Genomic DNA, 13,948 nt, shown 5'->3' with positions numbered 1-13,948 from the left:
TGCTCTCCAAGACGCTTTTCCTGTGATTTTGTTTGGGAAAATCAGAATTTTTCTTTTGTTATCCTGAAATGTGGAGATCAGTGGTTCGACTCCACTTTCAGAGGAAAACTGGAAACTGTCATCTGTTCAGTTTGAAGGCATGCACACTTACCTCATGGAGAAATGTAAGAAAAGTGCGTAACATAAGGATAAAACGAGGAGTCTGTACTGCATGTACTATATTAAGGTGTTTCTTAATACAGGACCTGATGTTGCATTGATTGATTTATTAGCGTTAGCACTTCATGACCAAGTTTTGTCACTGAGGATAAAAACAAGGATAATCAAGGATGCTCTTATCATCTCTTTGTGTCTCATAACCTTCCTCCTTTTCAGTTCCTCTGAAATGTTTTTTTGAAAAAGCTGATTTTGATCTTCTGTACGCATGAGAAATTAGTTTGAAAACAGGTGCAAAAAAAGGTTAATTCATTAAGGTGCTCTGTCATGCTCACTGCTCAACTCTTTAGCCTACCAGTAATAAGCCAGACACTGACTTTGGGTGCAGTTAGATCCTGTTTGATGGTAGATCATGAACTGTCCACTCAGCCATCCCCTCAGGCACGTCATGCACTTGCAGCCCTCCTTGCAGATGTCTTCTGTCCTCTTTTCTTTTCCTCTCGCATCAAAGCTGTTTTTGCCCTTTGGCGTGCCATTTCACCACCCTATCCCTGTTCTTTCACCATGCTTCTGTTAAACTACCTGTCCTCTGTTCTTTCATTCAGTGCTGCTCATACTGTACTAAATGCCTCCCTCTCCACCTGCTTTCCCTTGCTTCCCCCTACCCTTCTTCCTCCTTTATTTCTCCCTTTTCCTCCCCCTTTTGTTCTCCTTCCCTCCCTGTTTCCTGTCAATCCTCCGACCATCACAAAAATCCCCCGCCCCTCCACTCGTCTTACTCCCCGCCTGGCCCAGCCTGAGGATGAGGAGGCAGTAGAGGAGAGGGAGGTAGATGATGAAGATGAGTTTACTGATGGTGAGGATGACTATGAGCCAGAGCTGCTGATGATGCCGTCCAACCAGCCTGTCAATCAGCCCATTCTGGCGGCTGCCCAGTCTCTCCACCAGGAGGCTCGCAAGTGGTCCAGCAAGGTCTGCGCACGTACATGCACATGAGCGTACACACACAGTTGAGACTGGTGGGAGAATCTGCTAGCCCTGTTTGAGCCCACTCACACACCCACACACACGCCCTCAAATACACTGCATTGCAAAAGTATTCAAACCCGTTTAAAATGTTTAAATTGGGCACTACCAAAAACTTAATACAGATCGATGTGAAATAGTTCATAATTCTGAAGTGAAAGGGAAAGGATATGTGGTTTTCCGATTTCTTTTTATTGAAAATAAAAATCTAAAAAGTGTGGTATGCAAATGCATACTGAAATGCAAATTTCAGTATGCATTTGTATTCAACACCCCTGAGTTGTTACTTTCTAGCACCATCCTTTGCAGTTGTTAAAGTGCCTATCTTTTTGGGTATGTCTCTACCACCTCCACATACTTACAGATGTATTTAGAGAAGCTCAGCAGAGTGTCTATAAACAAAAAAATTCAAGCCTTGCAAAAGATTCTCCAATAAATTAAGCCCTGGACTTTGACTGGGCCATTCTAACACAAGTATGTTTTGATTTGATTATGTTTAGGTTAAACTTGAACCTCCGCTCAAGTTTAGCCAGCCTCTAACGGCTTTTCTTTCAGGATTACCCTGTATTTAACGGTATCTGTCTTTACATCACCTTTGCCAGCTTCTGCTGAGGAAAAGGATCGCCACAGCAAGTTTCAACTCGCAGATATTGTGTCCAGGGAGGTGGCCAGTATTCATTTTCTGCCACATATGGTTTCACAGGTTGGCTTAGAAAAATATTGTTTTTTTTCAACTGTCCAGAGCTTCTTTTTGGAACTTTTCTTATGATAATGCGTGTCTCAATTTTAAAGAAAAGCCATTGTCTTTAGCACATCTCGATTTTGAAAACCACAGATCATTTTGTTTTACTTCAGAAGTATGCTCTACTTCAGGGGTGGGCACTCCTGGTCCTCGAGGGCCGGTGTCCTGCAACTTTTAGATGCATCTCTACTTCAACACACCTGAGTCAAATAATGAGGTCGTTAACAGGACTCTGGAGAACTTGACTGCACTTAGGAGGAGATTCAGCTGTTGGATTCAGGTGTGTTGGACCAGGGAGACATCTAAGAGTTGCAGGACACCGGCCCTCGAGGACCAGGAGTGCCCACCCCTGGTCTATTCCATAAAATATATATAAACGTATTCAGATTTGTTGCTGCAAGGAGGCAAAATGTTAAAATCTTTGGGAGGTATGAATACTGTTGCGAGGCACAGCACACCCAAGCATGCAGACCACGGCCATGCAGGATGAGAAACACTTCCTGGAGTTTTAGCAGACGGGGACTGTGGCTGTGTGAACCATCGGCTGTGCATCTCCCACCAAGAACATGCCCCACCAGCTGCAGCTGCTGTTTCACTGCTGCTGTGATTTTTTACTCAGAGATGACTGACACACACAGGTATGCTGATCCCATTGCTAAAGTTTCACAGTGGGTTAACGGCTGTCCTCTTCACATGTTCATGAATAAAACGGTTCAGTGGAGGAGCTTCCGTCTCACTCTTTTTGTCACGGCCGGCCAACCAGTAAGGCCAAGGATGACAGTTTCCTAAAGACTTCAGGATGATGCAGCTTTGACATCTAACCATCTGCTTACTCAGTATGACAACCCGCTTCAGCTTCCTATCGTTTCAAGTTTGCACTAATCATCTCAGCACCATGCCATTACCTCACAGGAACTAACCTCAGTTTGACTGTGATGTCAGGATGATCGTTAAAGTGAAAAACGTGATAAACTGCTGGGACACTGCATGCAGTGGGCTGTTAAACATCCTTACATTTGATGCTTGTCTTGGTCATTTCATTCATTGCCTCACAGCACTATTTTGTTGTTCTACATTATATTATCGGAGTATTTTGCAAAGACATGGCTCACAGTGAATGCTTTGCTACACAGTACTCCTCTGATTACGGCTGCTTTGACTTCTCGCCACCCTATTTTCTCTGCACAGGGTAATGACATCATAGCAGCAGCCAAGCGGATGGCTCTGCTGATGGCTGAAATGTCTCGGCTGGTGCGTGGCGGGAGCGGAAACAAGCGAGCGCTGATTCAGTGCGCAAAAGACATTGCCAAGGCCTCGGATGAGGTGACGAGACTGGCTAAAGAAGTGGCCAAGCAGTGCACAGACAGACGCATCAGGACGAATCTGCTGCAGGTAGAACATACAGCAAGGCCCAAAATTATTCATACACCAGTGCTGTTTTGACTCAGGTTTAACGTAATTTTTTAAATATTTACTAACAGGTTTAGTCTAAAAGTAAGTTGTTTTACTTTTTTGAGTAGAACAGCCAGAATCCAGACTTGAATTTACTGGAAGGGAAGCTAAAGATTAGGGTTATGGCAAGGAGGGCTTCGAATCAAGATACATCAGCAAAATACCTGGTGAAACATGCAAAAAGCTGCTCAGGTGTTTGAGCGCTGTAATGGTAATAACATTTTTCTTTTGACTTTTGAGAAGAATATGAATAATTTTCAAAATTCATATTTGAACTAAAATATAAATAAATGGTTTCTGATACCCCTTTGACCAAACTCCCAAATTAATCTTAATCTGAAACTTTGATTGCTGTAGTTTCTAAATGATCTCCCCCTGGTACAGGTTTGTGAACGAATTCCCACCATCAGCACTCAGCTGAAGATCCTTTCCACTGTCAAAGCTACCATGCTGGGACGGACAAACATTAGCGAAGAGGAGTCAGAGCAGGTAACACAGATTAACACATCTGCACTTCAGGAAAACAATATTATCCTGTTACATATTCACTAACAGCTCCTCGTTCGTTTAATTCCCATTCCAGGCTACGGAGATGTTGGTTCACAACGCCCAGAATTTGATGCAGTCTGTAAAGGAGACAGTGCGAGAAGCAGAAGCTGCCTCCATTAAAATCCGCACAGATGCAGGATTCACCCTCCGCTGGGTGCGCAAGACACCCTGGTACCAATGAACTTACCTGCTCTCGCTGAATAAAAGTAGCAACACACGCTCTCATTTTGAGCAGGCGTATCAAGAGGAAACTGCAGGATTTTGAGCCATTCTCCACTTTAGTTTTAGGTGGGAATCTTTGATTTGTTATGGGTGAGAATTTAGCTTGGCTCGCTTTTGTCCTCAACTGTGGAAACACACAGGTTTATCAGGAGACTTTTTAATATATATTTTTGGTATTTTGGGTTATTAGACTTTATCTAAATCTTAGGTATATATTTTTTGCATGACTCATTTTCTATTTTCTAAAAGCAGATTCTGACATGGAGACTCTTAATGCTTAGAGGATGTTTGAAATTTTGCGTTGTTTTTCAGTCCTGGTTTTGTAATGTATGTTGTATATACAATAATTGTCTGCTTCATGGATGATTCACCAAGTCTGACACTAAAGTGTAGAGTTTTGAGTGAGCTTCATGTATACTTTCAGTCATCTGAAAATCTATGATATCAGCAGAGGTGCATCATCACTGTTGCCACTGGTGATGTTTATATTTCAGTAACGAAAAAATCTTGTGGGTTTAAAAATAAAAAAGGTTATTAAAAGTTAGTAATATCTAAAAAGATGACAGTATTGATTTGTGAGACAGTGCAGTTTAGCTGATTAACATGTGTTTACTTTTATGAACTTTTACATTTAATGATGCCAAAGGATTTGTTTTACATTATTTGCAAGTCTCTTTGAATTGTTTGTACACTCAAAATCCAGGTTATTATAAAAAATAATGCAGATCAGTTTCATTTGAGATGCTGTAGTAATGGTTGATGTTTGTTAATAGCACAAAAAACTAAGGTTTGTGAATGTTTCCTCTGCTTTGCATTTTTTTATCTAATTGTAGTTTTTTTGTGGCTGCATTCTGTAACAGTAGAACTGTTTGGGATTTACAGTATTAGAGCAAAAGTAGCTTTTACCCGTCCCAATCTGAGTTCTCTGATGCAACTTTTTTTTTTTTTTTTTAGATGACCCCGGTGGTTTGAGAAGTAGTTCTGTAATAACCAGAGCAACAAACTATATTTTTTAAAGATTTAAACATTTAAATAATTGTTAGTGGTTTTAGTTAGTAAATTAAAAAGAAGCTGAAAGACAAACTGATGTCACATACAGATCCAGTCAGAAGTTTACTTGCACTCATCAGCATAAATGTCAATCTTGCGCCCGACAATTTATTTGATCTGCATTTTTTTTTTCAGCAACTTTAATGACTTTTAACATAAGAATCAACTGCACAAGCTTGAGTCTATCTTGCGTTCTTTTTCTTTTTAAAAGCCCCACCGTAACTCCTCCAAACATTCTTCTTTTGTGTCAAAACATCTCAGTATTTGTCTCCGTTGATTAATTTTCTTCAGAAACCATCAGGCTTGGAGGTGTTTATTTCTTTCCTCTCAGCTGATGTGAACCTACCCTGGTGTTACAAGATATTTTTGGCTTGATGGTTCCTGTTTTTTTTTAACCTCCTTAGCAGTTCCCTGGATCTGACCATGGCAGCTGGAGAAAGATCTTTAAATCTGCTTTATGTATTTATTAAATTAATCATTTAAAAAAAACATGGCATTTATGCCCAGGATGAGTGTATGGAAATTTCCAACCAGAACTGTACTTACAACTAAAGGAGTAAATGCATATTTTCATTCCATTAACAAATTCTTTAAAAAAAAAAAAAAGTGGATGGGTAAATGTATGTCTCATTGAGACTGCGTGTGTGTGTGTGTGTGTAGTCTCATTTTAACACTATTACTGAGCCGTCCCTGGTATGATTAGCGATGAAGTTCGGAATTGCAGCACAGACTGTTATCTGTTTTCTTTCTTTTTGGGGGGAAGAGGCGTACTGTAGTCGTCACAGACTCGGGGTGTGGAGCTCTACGTCGTAGATGTTAATCCACACGCTGAATGTACTCCGATAGCCTCTAGCCCTGCCAACATCTGCTGTGCCTTGAAAGAATAAAGTCTATAATAAAAACAAGAGTCAACATGTTTTTATGCATAAAACAAGTGAGGTTAGAAAAGCGGGGCTCCTCTCTGCCTTTGATGTCAGTTTGCAACGTTTCCTCAGTTCATGTCTGAATAACATCATTAGCTGCATTTCAGAAAATATAACAGATGAGTCATGTTAACAAAAAAATCTAGACTTGTGGCACATGATTGGAAGGTAATTTATTACATTTTCTTCATCATAGTTAACATTTGAGCTTTGGACAAATGTCTCATTTAGATTTTGGGATAAAAGTTGACACAAAAATAGAAGGAGAAAATTCAGCACGTTAAAAGGCACCGCAAAAAGGATCTTCAAACATAAAGCTAATCTGGCAGCTTGGATACAAGGACAACAAAAAACACAAGGAGGAGTATAAAGATTTTACAATAAGGCATCTGGTTTACATGTTCTTTCATTATTTTTTTTTAAATAAGATATTTTTCTAATAGTGACAAAAAATTTTCTGCTCAGAAAAAATAGCTGTATCCAACAACATGTAGTTTCTACAGTTTTCCTAAAAAAACACCAGAATAACTAAATTGGACCCACACCATCCCAATGTCACACTTTTACTGTGTTCTTTAAATAATAGTTTTCAACATACTTCCCTCAAGTCTCCTAAGCTTGCAGCTTGTGCTGTAGTGTGTGTTTACAGAGCTCTTATACTCCTCTTACAAGGCCACTGAATTAAACGCTGAATGTGTGCAGAAATATCTGCATTGCAAACATTCAGAATGTAGGCAGTACATACATTTTTCCCAAAGTTTCATCTGAAATAAACCAATAAAATGGGATTCCTAGTATCATGTAAAACCTTTTCAAAGGTATTCCTTCAAACTCTTAAGGCAGTGAGCAGATTGTACTGTTCAAGTTCAGAGACGTCACATAAAGGGAGCTTGTTTTTAAAGCAAAACATTCCCCTTCTGCAACATTTTGAGCATATTAGATAAAGAAATGCACGTGCATACATATCAACTGATGCAGCAAATGGAAAATTCTCCATACGATGCATTACATCTAAACCTAACATTCAACAGAAATCACATTGATTTTAAGGCTTCCCTTTACAGGCCAAAGTTTTTCAGTCATATATTTAAAATACAATACCAAGCATGGTTTACGTGGTGTAATAAATAGCTGTTAGAATGCAGAGTTTTTCATTATTGACCATGCAGATGTAGATAAGTGAGACTTGTCGCTGACTCGGCAGTGTGGTAACCCTCGCTCCCTGTTTGGTACATCGGAATGCTGAGCTTTCCTCCCTCGCTCAGGTCCGGACCTGGAACTTTCCCGCTTTAGTCACATATTTAACCCCTTTAAATGGTTTGTACTTCTCTCCATACATGTCCAGACGACTCACTTTGAGACCTGAAAAAAAGTGGGTGGGAAGCCAAATTAGCAATGCATTTACTGCTACTTCAACCTTTAAAATCCTAAAATTAGTACTATGGAATATTGAGTATTTGCTTATTATAACATTTAGGCCCTGAAATAAGTAAGTGATTGACAGCAACACTGATTTTGATGCATCATTTTCTTTCTATAATGAAAAAAAATATATTTTTAAAAAAGACTCACTTCTGAGGCCCTAAAGACAACAATGTCTGCTTCCTAAAATCTCCTGCAAAAATATTGCATGGTAATATTTTTTTTTTACTTTCCATGAGACAGGTAGTTCTACAAAAACTACCGGTCTTTAAATATTCATATTTATAATGCTTATTATTATTTTCATAGATCCACTGTTTAATATAATACTAAATAAGCAAACAAGTAATTTTCCTAAATCCAAAATTAAATCTTAAGGGATTACGATAGTTTATGCTACATTACTCACAAAAAGTTGGAGATATTTGCCTTTTCTGTGAAATTTCCAGATGAACCTAAACTTCACTAAAACGTTTACGGGTTCACTTAATGTCAGCTTCTGTAAACATTTGAATGCATTTCTAACTTTTCAATGTTTCACTTATTTTTGCTGTTCTTTAATAAGGAGCTGAACAACAAAATTCACAACAGGATTTAAACACCCCTCTTAATTATGATGCTCACATTCTGACATCATGAATTGTGAAAATTGTCCCCATTTCGACCCCTAAAAATGTTAAACTTCAGTAAAAGCTCAATTTTATCTTTACCTGATATGGCCAGTTGTTGTAGCTTCATATCAATGTTGATCGAGGGATTCTCTTCAGGCTTCGGGGCGCCCGTCTGAATGCTGATGCTTCCTCGCAGGTTGGGGAGCTTCTGGGGGTTAAGTTTCCCGACGTCCCAAAGGACCACCTACCACAGAACGAGTGCTTGAGGTCGGGATAGTACAACAAAACGCTGCTTTTATTCTCATCGTCAGGTTCTGACATCTGCACTAACCAGCTGGTGATATATATAAAAATGCTTCACTGCCCTCCACAATTACTAGCATCCCTGGCAAAGACTTGTCAAATGTCTTTTGATTTATTCCTATTTTACTGCAACAGGATAATTATATTCTGAATAAGGCTTTATTTAGGAGTACATTTATTTATGCATTGAGGGAAAATTATTATTTTCAATAAAAAATAAATGGTGCCAACAACGTTCCCTCTAAAGTAGGACCCTCAATCCTTTTTAACAGTACGCACATGGGGACTTGTCCACATACTGACCCTTTGTTTCACACCTAGCCCATTTTCAGCATTTGTTGTTAAAAAGCCAAATCTAGTTTCAACTCATAACGCATAAGAGTCCCAATAGAATTTTGAATCTCTGTGTTTATAATAGGACAGATAAGACAGGGATGAGTTTGAGTTCCTACCAGTTTTTACCTAAAGTATAGCATCTATTGCTAGGATAGTAAAGTCAGTTACCCTACATTGTGTATCACTGGTGAGGAAGGCCATGCTGGCTGATTACCTTGGTTGTTAAGTCAAAGGTGTAAGTTCCCTGAGTGGCTGTGAGATTGACACTGAGCACAGATTTAGGCATTGGAATAGTGACCATCAAGCTCTCCACCGTCTTCCCCATGGTCTGCTTGGGCCCAATTGTGATGTCCAGACGACCACAAGAACCCGTCTCTAAGAAGCTGATGTTCTGCTTCACGTACACCGGAATGGCTACAAGACTGGGACAGGAAACACACACAGAGCAGGCCTCCGTCAGTAACGAGTGGATTCTGATTATTGACTGCAAAAAAAAAAAAAGCTCTCTACTGGAGGCTATGGTATATGCTCTATTTTTGGAGATATACTCATATGTACGGTGGAAGATGAGGCTAAATACAGGGCAAAGTTTTAAAATTGGTGATTATACATTCTCCAACCAACCTGACTGACCTTGAGAAGACTGGGCAAAAAAATAAAATAAAATCTGCTCACTCACATGTTAAAATGGGCCAGATTTTCTCACACAGAGATTTCACAGGGCCAGACATCGTCTTTGGCCTGCTCAAGTAAGAATTACAACTCAGGAGACAAAACAATCCGCTGCATCATGGGTTTACTACAAGTGCTGTGTTCATGGTCCCAACTATTAAAAGAATTGTAATTTTTGCTCTAAATGTTCAAAGCTGAAAAGACATTCAACAAAATAGTAGGAGGCGTAATTTTGACAAAAAGTGGTTCCAAAATGTAATAACTAACTAAAATATTGGAGTTTGAGACAAAACATAGAAAACTCAAGATGGTTTTGTAAGTCAATGTACAACACAGGGACATCTGTGCTTACTTTTGAGAGCTGACATGATACGACATGAGCCTGAAGTTTCCATCTGGCGGGATGAAAGACAAGACGTGCTCCGACTCCCAGCGCTTAAAACGAACGCACGGGTGGAAACTCACGTCATCAAGGAGTCGGGGATTCTTAAAAGATTAGAAAAACTTGGTTAATGGCACACCGTGTCAAATACAACAACTAATGTATGCTGAAATAAAACGGACCCACCATGAAGGACAGGGTGAGATCAGGCATCCCAGTGAGCTTCACACAGGCCTCAATCACACCCTGAATCTCTGCAAAGACAGTCGTACCTGAAGAAAACACGATTCTAGTTATATTATGAAACACATAAAAAACCTTTAGCAAATATATTCAATGATATTGTTAAATAAGCTGATTTGTTTCACCTGATTTGTCCAGAATGGCATCGATTTCCTCTATCACATCGAAATAAGCCTCATTATTGGTGTATTTAACACCTGCCCGCCTCCAGGGAACATTAGACAACTGGCCTGTAGGCAACGTTCCCCCGACATTGCTACCTCCTGGAAAACACAGGATGTAATTAGGAATAAAGACTTCACATATAGTTTGGCTCTTGCAGCCTCAGCTGACCTCTGATTACCTGTGAGGGTATTTACGACCGATCGCAGGATGGTCGGAGGCCTTATCATTTCCTTAAGGACGTTGGACTCTGTTGCCAGAGGAAACCCGTTGTCCAGCATCTCCTCCAGAAGCTCGTAAACAGTCACCGTGTTCTCCTTGATCAAAACCTCTGAGCAGTCACCAAAGTAATCCTGTGGATAAAGAAGAAAAATGTCTCACTGAGATCAGAACAGCCTTCTCGGCTCCAGGGGTCAACATGTGGAATTTCTTACTGGCAAAACAGAAAATGAACTCTGACTGGTGTCTCTTTAGATTAAAACTGAAGCAGGTTTTTCAGTTTTTAAATTGTGGGTCTTCATGGACTTTATTCCATATCCTTATCTAACTATTTTATTCTGTAAGAAACTGAGGTTTAAGTTTTCATTAGTTGTAAGGAATAATCATTAAAATTGACAGAATTAAATCACGCAAAGCCGACAACGATAGTGGTAAGTTTGCAGAACAATTCCTGTTTTCTACACCAAAACAGAGCTTCATTGAAAAAACGAGAAGCACAACAAAACAATTTGATGCATCACGAATAAAATCACATGCACATGATTCTAATTAGTTCTCCTCTGCATGCAGTACAATGACTTGGTCCTTGTCGTTTGGAAAAATGCAAGATTCTGGCAGATATCCCTTGTACATACATAAGTGAAGGCGTGAGGAGTTAGTGGTATCGAGGTATAACATTGTTTTAAAAATGTATGGTTTTAAAACCACTAAATTGTTCTGTAACATTGTTCCTATGTTGGTGAGTCCTTTAAATAAAATGCCAGAGTGACATGGCTTTCTTCAGCTTTATGGTATATAGAGAAAAATAAGCACTCTCCCTTCCCCCACCTGTTGCTGTGTACTATTTGGCTCTATTCCCCAAACCCGTCACAACCTCCAAGTCTCCTGTTAATGCTTAAAATGAGACATAAAACTCACAGTGAGGCATATTTATTTATATAATCCGTCATCACTTTTTATATTTATGGCTTGTTTTTGTTTTATTTTACAATCTTTGCACATTTCAGTATTTACTTCCAGTGCTGTCCAATTGGACACACATGTGTTTAATCAGTTCTTCATCCTTAGTAATTATTTGATTTGTCTACCTATTTTTTTTTTATCTACTGAATTTCATCATAGATAATATGTTATTTACAGTAAGCTAGTCCATCTGTTTTTAAATGTCTTGAATACACTTGTGTGCATGAAAAATGCTCTATAATAGGACTGATAATGTAAATGAACAAATACATGTTTTAATTTAGCAGCAAGAATAACCTCTCCTTTTCCAATAAAAGTAATTAGCTCATGTTATATATTTTTGTGGAAATTCAGTTAAACTATAGTATTTTCTCCTGACAATCAATACACATTAGAATCTAATGCCAGTCCATTGCTGCAAATGTGTTTGTAGTTGTAATGTGTGTAAATATTTTTAATAAATATACGGCTAATGCAAGGCAAAAGACATTTTTCAAATGCAACACAGGAAACAAAGAGTGCAGGGAAAAAGATTCCAGGTAAATATTTGAATAACAACCTCCACCATAAAACCACAGTGTAACACTCAGCTAACATCTGTTGTCATCTGTTTGTTAAGGTCATATAAAGGTGTGGGTTGATTGTTTTGTCATGCTTCTCTTTTTTTCAAAGAAAAAAAATCTTAAGACAAAAATACTACAGCTTCATGACATGATCACAAAAATTAAAACAAAAAACTGTGTGACTGATCTATATGTTTTTATTTTTTTAAAATATAATAGCAGCAACTATCCATTCTGCTGTAAAAAAAAAATCATTATTACAGATATAATCAGCTTAAATAGTTTAAACTCCCACCTGAAAAGTATCTGCCACCCTGTGCAGGAACTCAATGACAAAGAGTGGGGGGACTTCAGTCTGGGTAACTGAGAGGAAGAAGAGTTTGCCCCTGTAGATAGAGATGAGATAGTGGTGTGGGGTCTGCAGCACAGGGGCCACATTCTCTGGGTCCCCTGCCTTCTCCTTGGCCTCCAAAAAGTAGTCACACACACTCCTGCTAATGACACTCTTCCAGTGCTTCTCCAGGAAGATGTCTCCAGAGTGGCTGATCAGAAACAGGCTGTTGATCATCTCAGCTGGAACAGTGATGAGGACTGTTGTTGGTTTGCTACTGGAAAAAAAATCCACAGACCAACACAGCATCAGCAGACTGACGAGCATAACTTTTTCGCATGTGTTTTATAGTAACTTACTCTAATTATTACACGCAAAATGTTATTATTTCAAGTTGTCAGCCAGCTTTACTTCCTGTTAAGCCCGTGAAATTAACTTTCGCATCAGTTGACTTCTCGGTCTGGTTAGTAGTCGGACTTCGCACATATTTACCAGCCTTACTTTTAAAAATAAATCAATCGGACACCTACAAGTGTCATGATTATTCTAAAGTTTTAAACATGATATATTAAAATGAAAGTTGTAAGATTGTACAAAGTTTACCTGTTAACTACAGCTGATAGTGTTGGCAAGATTTCTTCTTCTTCTTCTATAGTTTTCTGGCAGTTTTTAAACTTTGTGTATTACCGCCACCAACTGGACAGAAATGTAATTCAGAAATTCATTTTTCCTATATATCTTCAAATCTTAAAATAACTAAATTATATACATGCTCATACACTCACACATGGACTCACACATACATACATACTAAATCCTCTCAGCTAACTTTGTATCGCTGGCCAGATTTGATGGAGACGCCTGCAGATGTTTGCCCACGTAAACACAACTGGGTCACGTGTAAAAAAAAAAGAAAAGAAAAGTCAAAGTCACAAAATAAAGCCCACTTAATTCTTTTTAAGTGTTCAAATATTTCTAAGGGTCTTTTACTGCTTGGAAAAACAATGAATGTAGTAGACTGACTACATTAAAGATTTTGTCCACCTCTTTTATGATCAGGCACAATTTGTGGGCAGCTATAAGCCGGCGCCTTGCGTTTAGCTGTGGAGAACTTCTTCCCTGAGTAAAGTCTTGCAGGTACGATTTGTAGTTCCAATAGCCGTAAACACTTAATTTACTTTCAGGGAAATTCACAGACTTTGTACCATGTTATCTTTTCAAGGCTATTTTTAAGTAGTTCAATGATTTTGAAGCTTATAAACTTCAAAATCTGCGTGACCCCTTCACATAATTAAAATGCACTTGTCACTGAAGAAAACAATTATATAGGAAACAAAACACATGTACAAAGGAGCACGCGTGTACAAATCTGAAAATAATAAATAATTTAATAATTAATAAATACAGCGATTCTTAAGTAAACAAATACATTTTATTTAACAACAAACCTGATATTGTCAGTTAGTGGAGAAGTTATGAATGACTGTGGATGTGACACAAAGATTAAAACATACGAAGACCCAGTAAAATAAATTCTTAACCTTTGTATAAATATTAACTTAAATTATGTATTTCTTTAAAACGGCGCAACTTTTAGCTATCGATGCCTGCGAGTCCCTAC

The 13,948-nt window shown here is 38.6% G+C and overlaps 2 protein-coding genes across 11 annotated transcripts in view; one reads left to right on the top strand and one right to left on the bottom strand.

Annotated features, from left to right (window-relative positions):
* Positions 1 to 6,102, top strand: part of LOC102222474 (vinculin-like) — a 28,317-nt gene extending 22,215 nt beyond the window's left edge. For 4 of the 7 annotated variants that reach the window (XM_023327477.1, XM_023327476.1, XM_023327479.1 and 1 more), the window contains 4 exons: positions 952 to 1,128; positions 3,113 to 3,316; positions 3,761 to 3,865; positions 3,960 to 6,102. In XM_023327477.1, coding sequence (XP_023183245.1) covers positions 952 to 1,128; positions 3,113 to 3,316; positions 3,761 to 3,865; positions 3,960 to 4,106 — 633 coding nt within the window. In that variant the 3' untranslated portion in view covers positions 4,107 to 6,102. The remainder of the gene's footprint in view (positions 1 to 951; positions 1,129 to 3,112; positions 3,317 to 3,760; positions 3,866 to 3,959) is intronic. The other 3 variants (XM_023327480.1, XM_005811890.2, XM_023327481.1) reach the window with 1 other exon arrangement.
* Positions 6,103 to 6,276: 174 nt separating this feature from the next.
* Positions 6,277 to 13,200, bottom strand: LOC102222210 (AP-3 complex subunit mu-1-like). 4 transcript variants are annotated; one of them, XM_023327000.1, is made up of 10 exons: positions 13,135 to 13,151; positions 12,931 to 13,023; positions 12,292 to 12,604; positions 10,433 to 10,604; positions 10,215 to 10,352; positions 10,033 to 10,118; positions 9,817 to 9,950; positions 9,007 to 9,214; positions 8,253 to 8,397; positions 6,277 to 7,482 (listed from the first exon to the last, which is right to left on the bottom strand). In XM_023327000.1, exons 3-10 carry the CDS (start codon positions 12,562 to 12,564, stop codon positions 7,382 to 7,384), a joined length of 1,257 nt encoding a protein of 418 aa, XP_023182768.1. In that variant the 5' UTR covers positions 12,565 to 12,604; positions 12,931 to 13,023; positions 13,135 to 13,151; the 3' UTR covers positions 6,277 to 7,381. The 4 variants fall into 4 exon arrangements, with proteins under 4 accessions (XP_023182768.1, XP_023182767.1, XP_005811946.1 ...); XM_023326999.1 differs by having other exon boundaries at positions 12,931 to 13,200; XM_005811889.3 differs by having other exon boundaries at positions 12,292 to 12,601; positions 12,931 to 13,200.
* Between the last annotated feature and the right edge of the window lie 748 nt (positions 13,201 to 13,948).

This window comes from Xiphophorus maculatus, chromosome 22, assembly GCF_002775205.1.
Source record: "Xiphophorus maculatus strain JP 163 A chromosome 22, X_maculatus-5.0-male, whole genome shotgun sequence".
NCBI lineage: Eukaryota > Metazoa > Chordata > Actinopteri > Cyprinodontiformes > Poeciliidae > Xiphophorus > Xiphophorus maculatus.
Note: the sequence above shows the minus strand (reverse complement) of the source record. Positions and strands in the feature narration are given on the sequence as shown.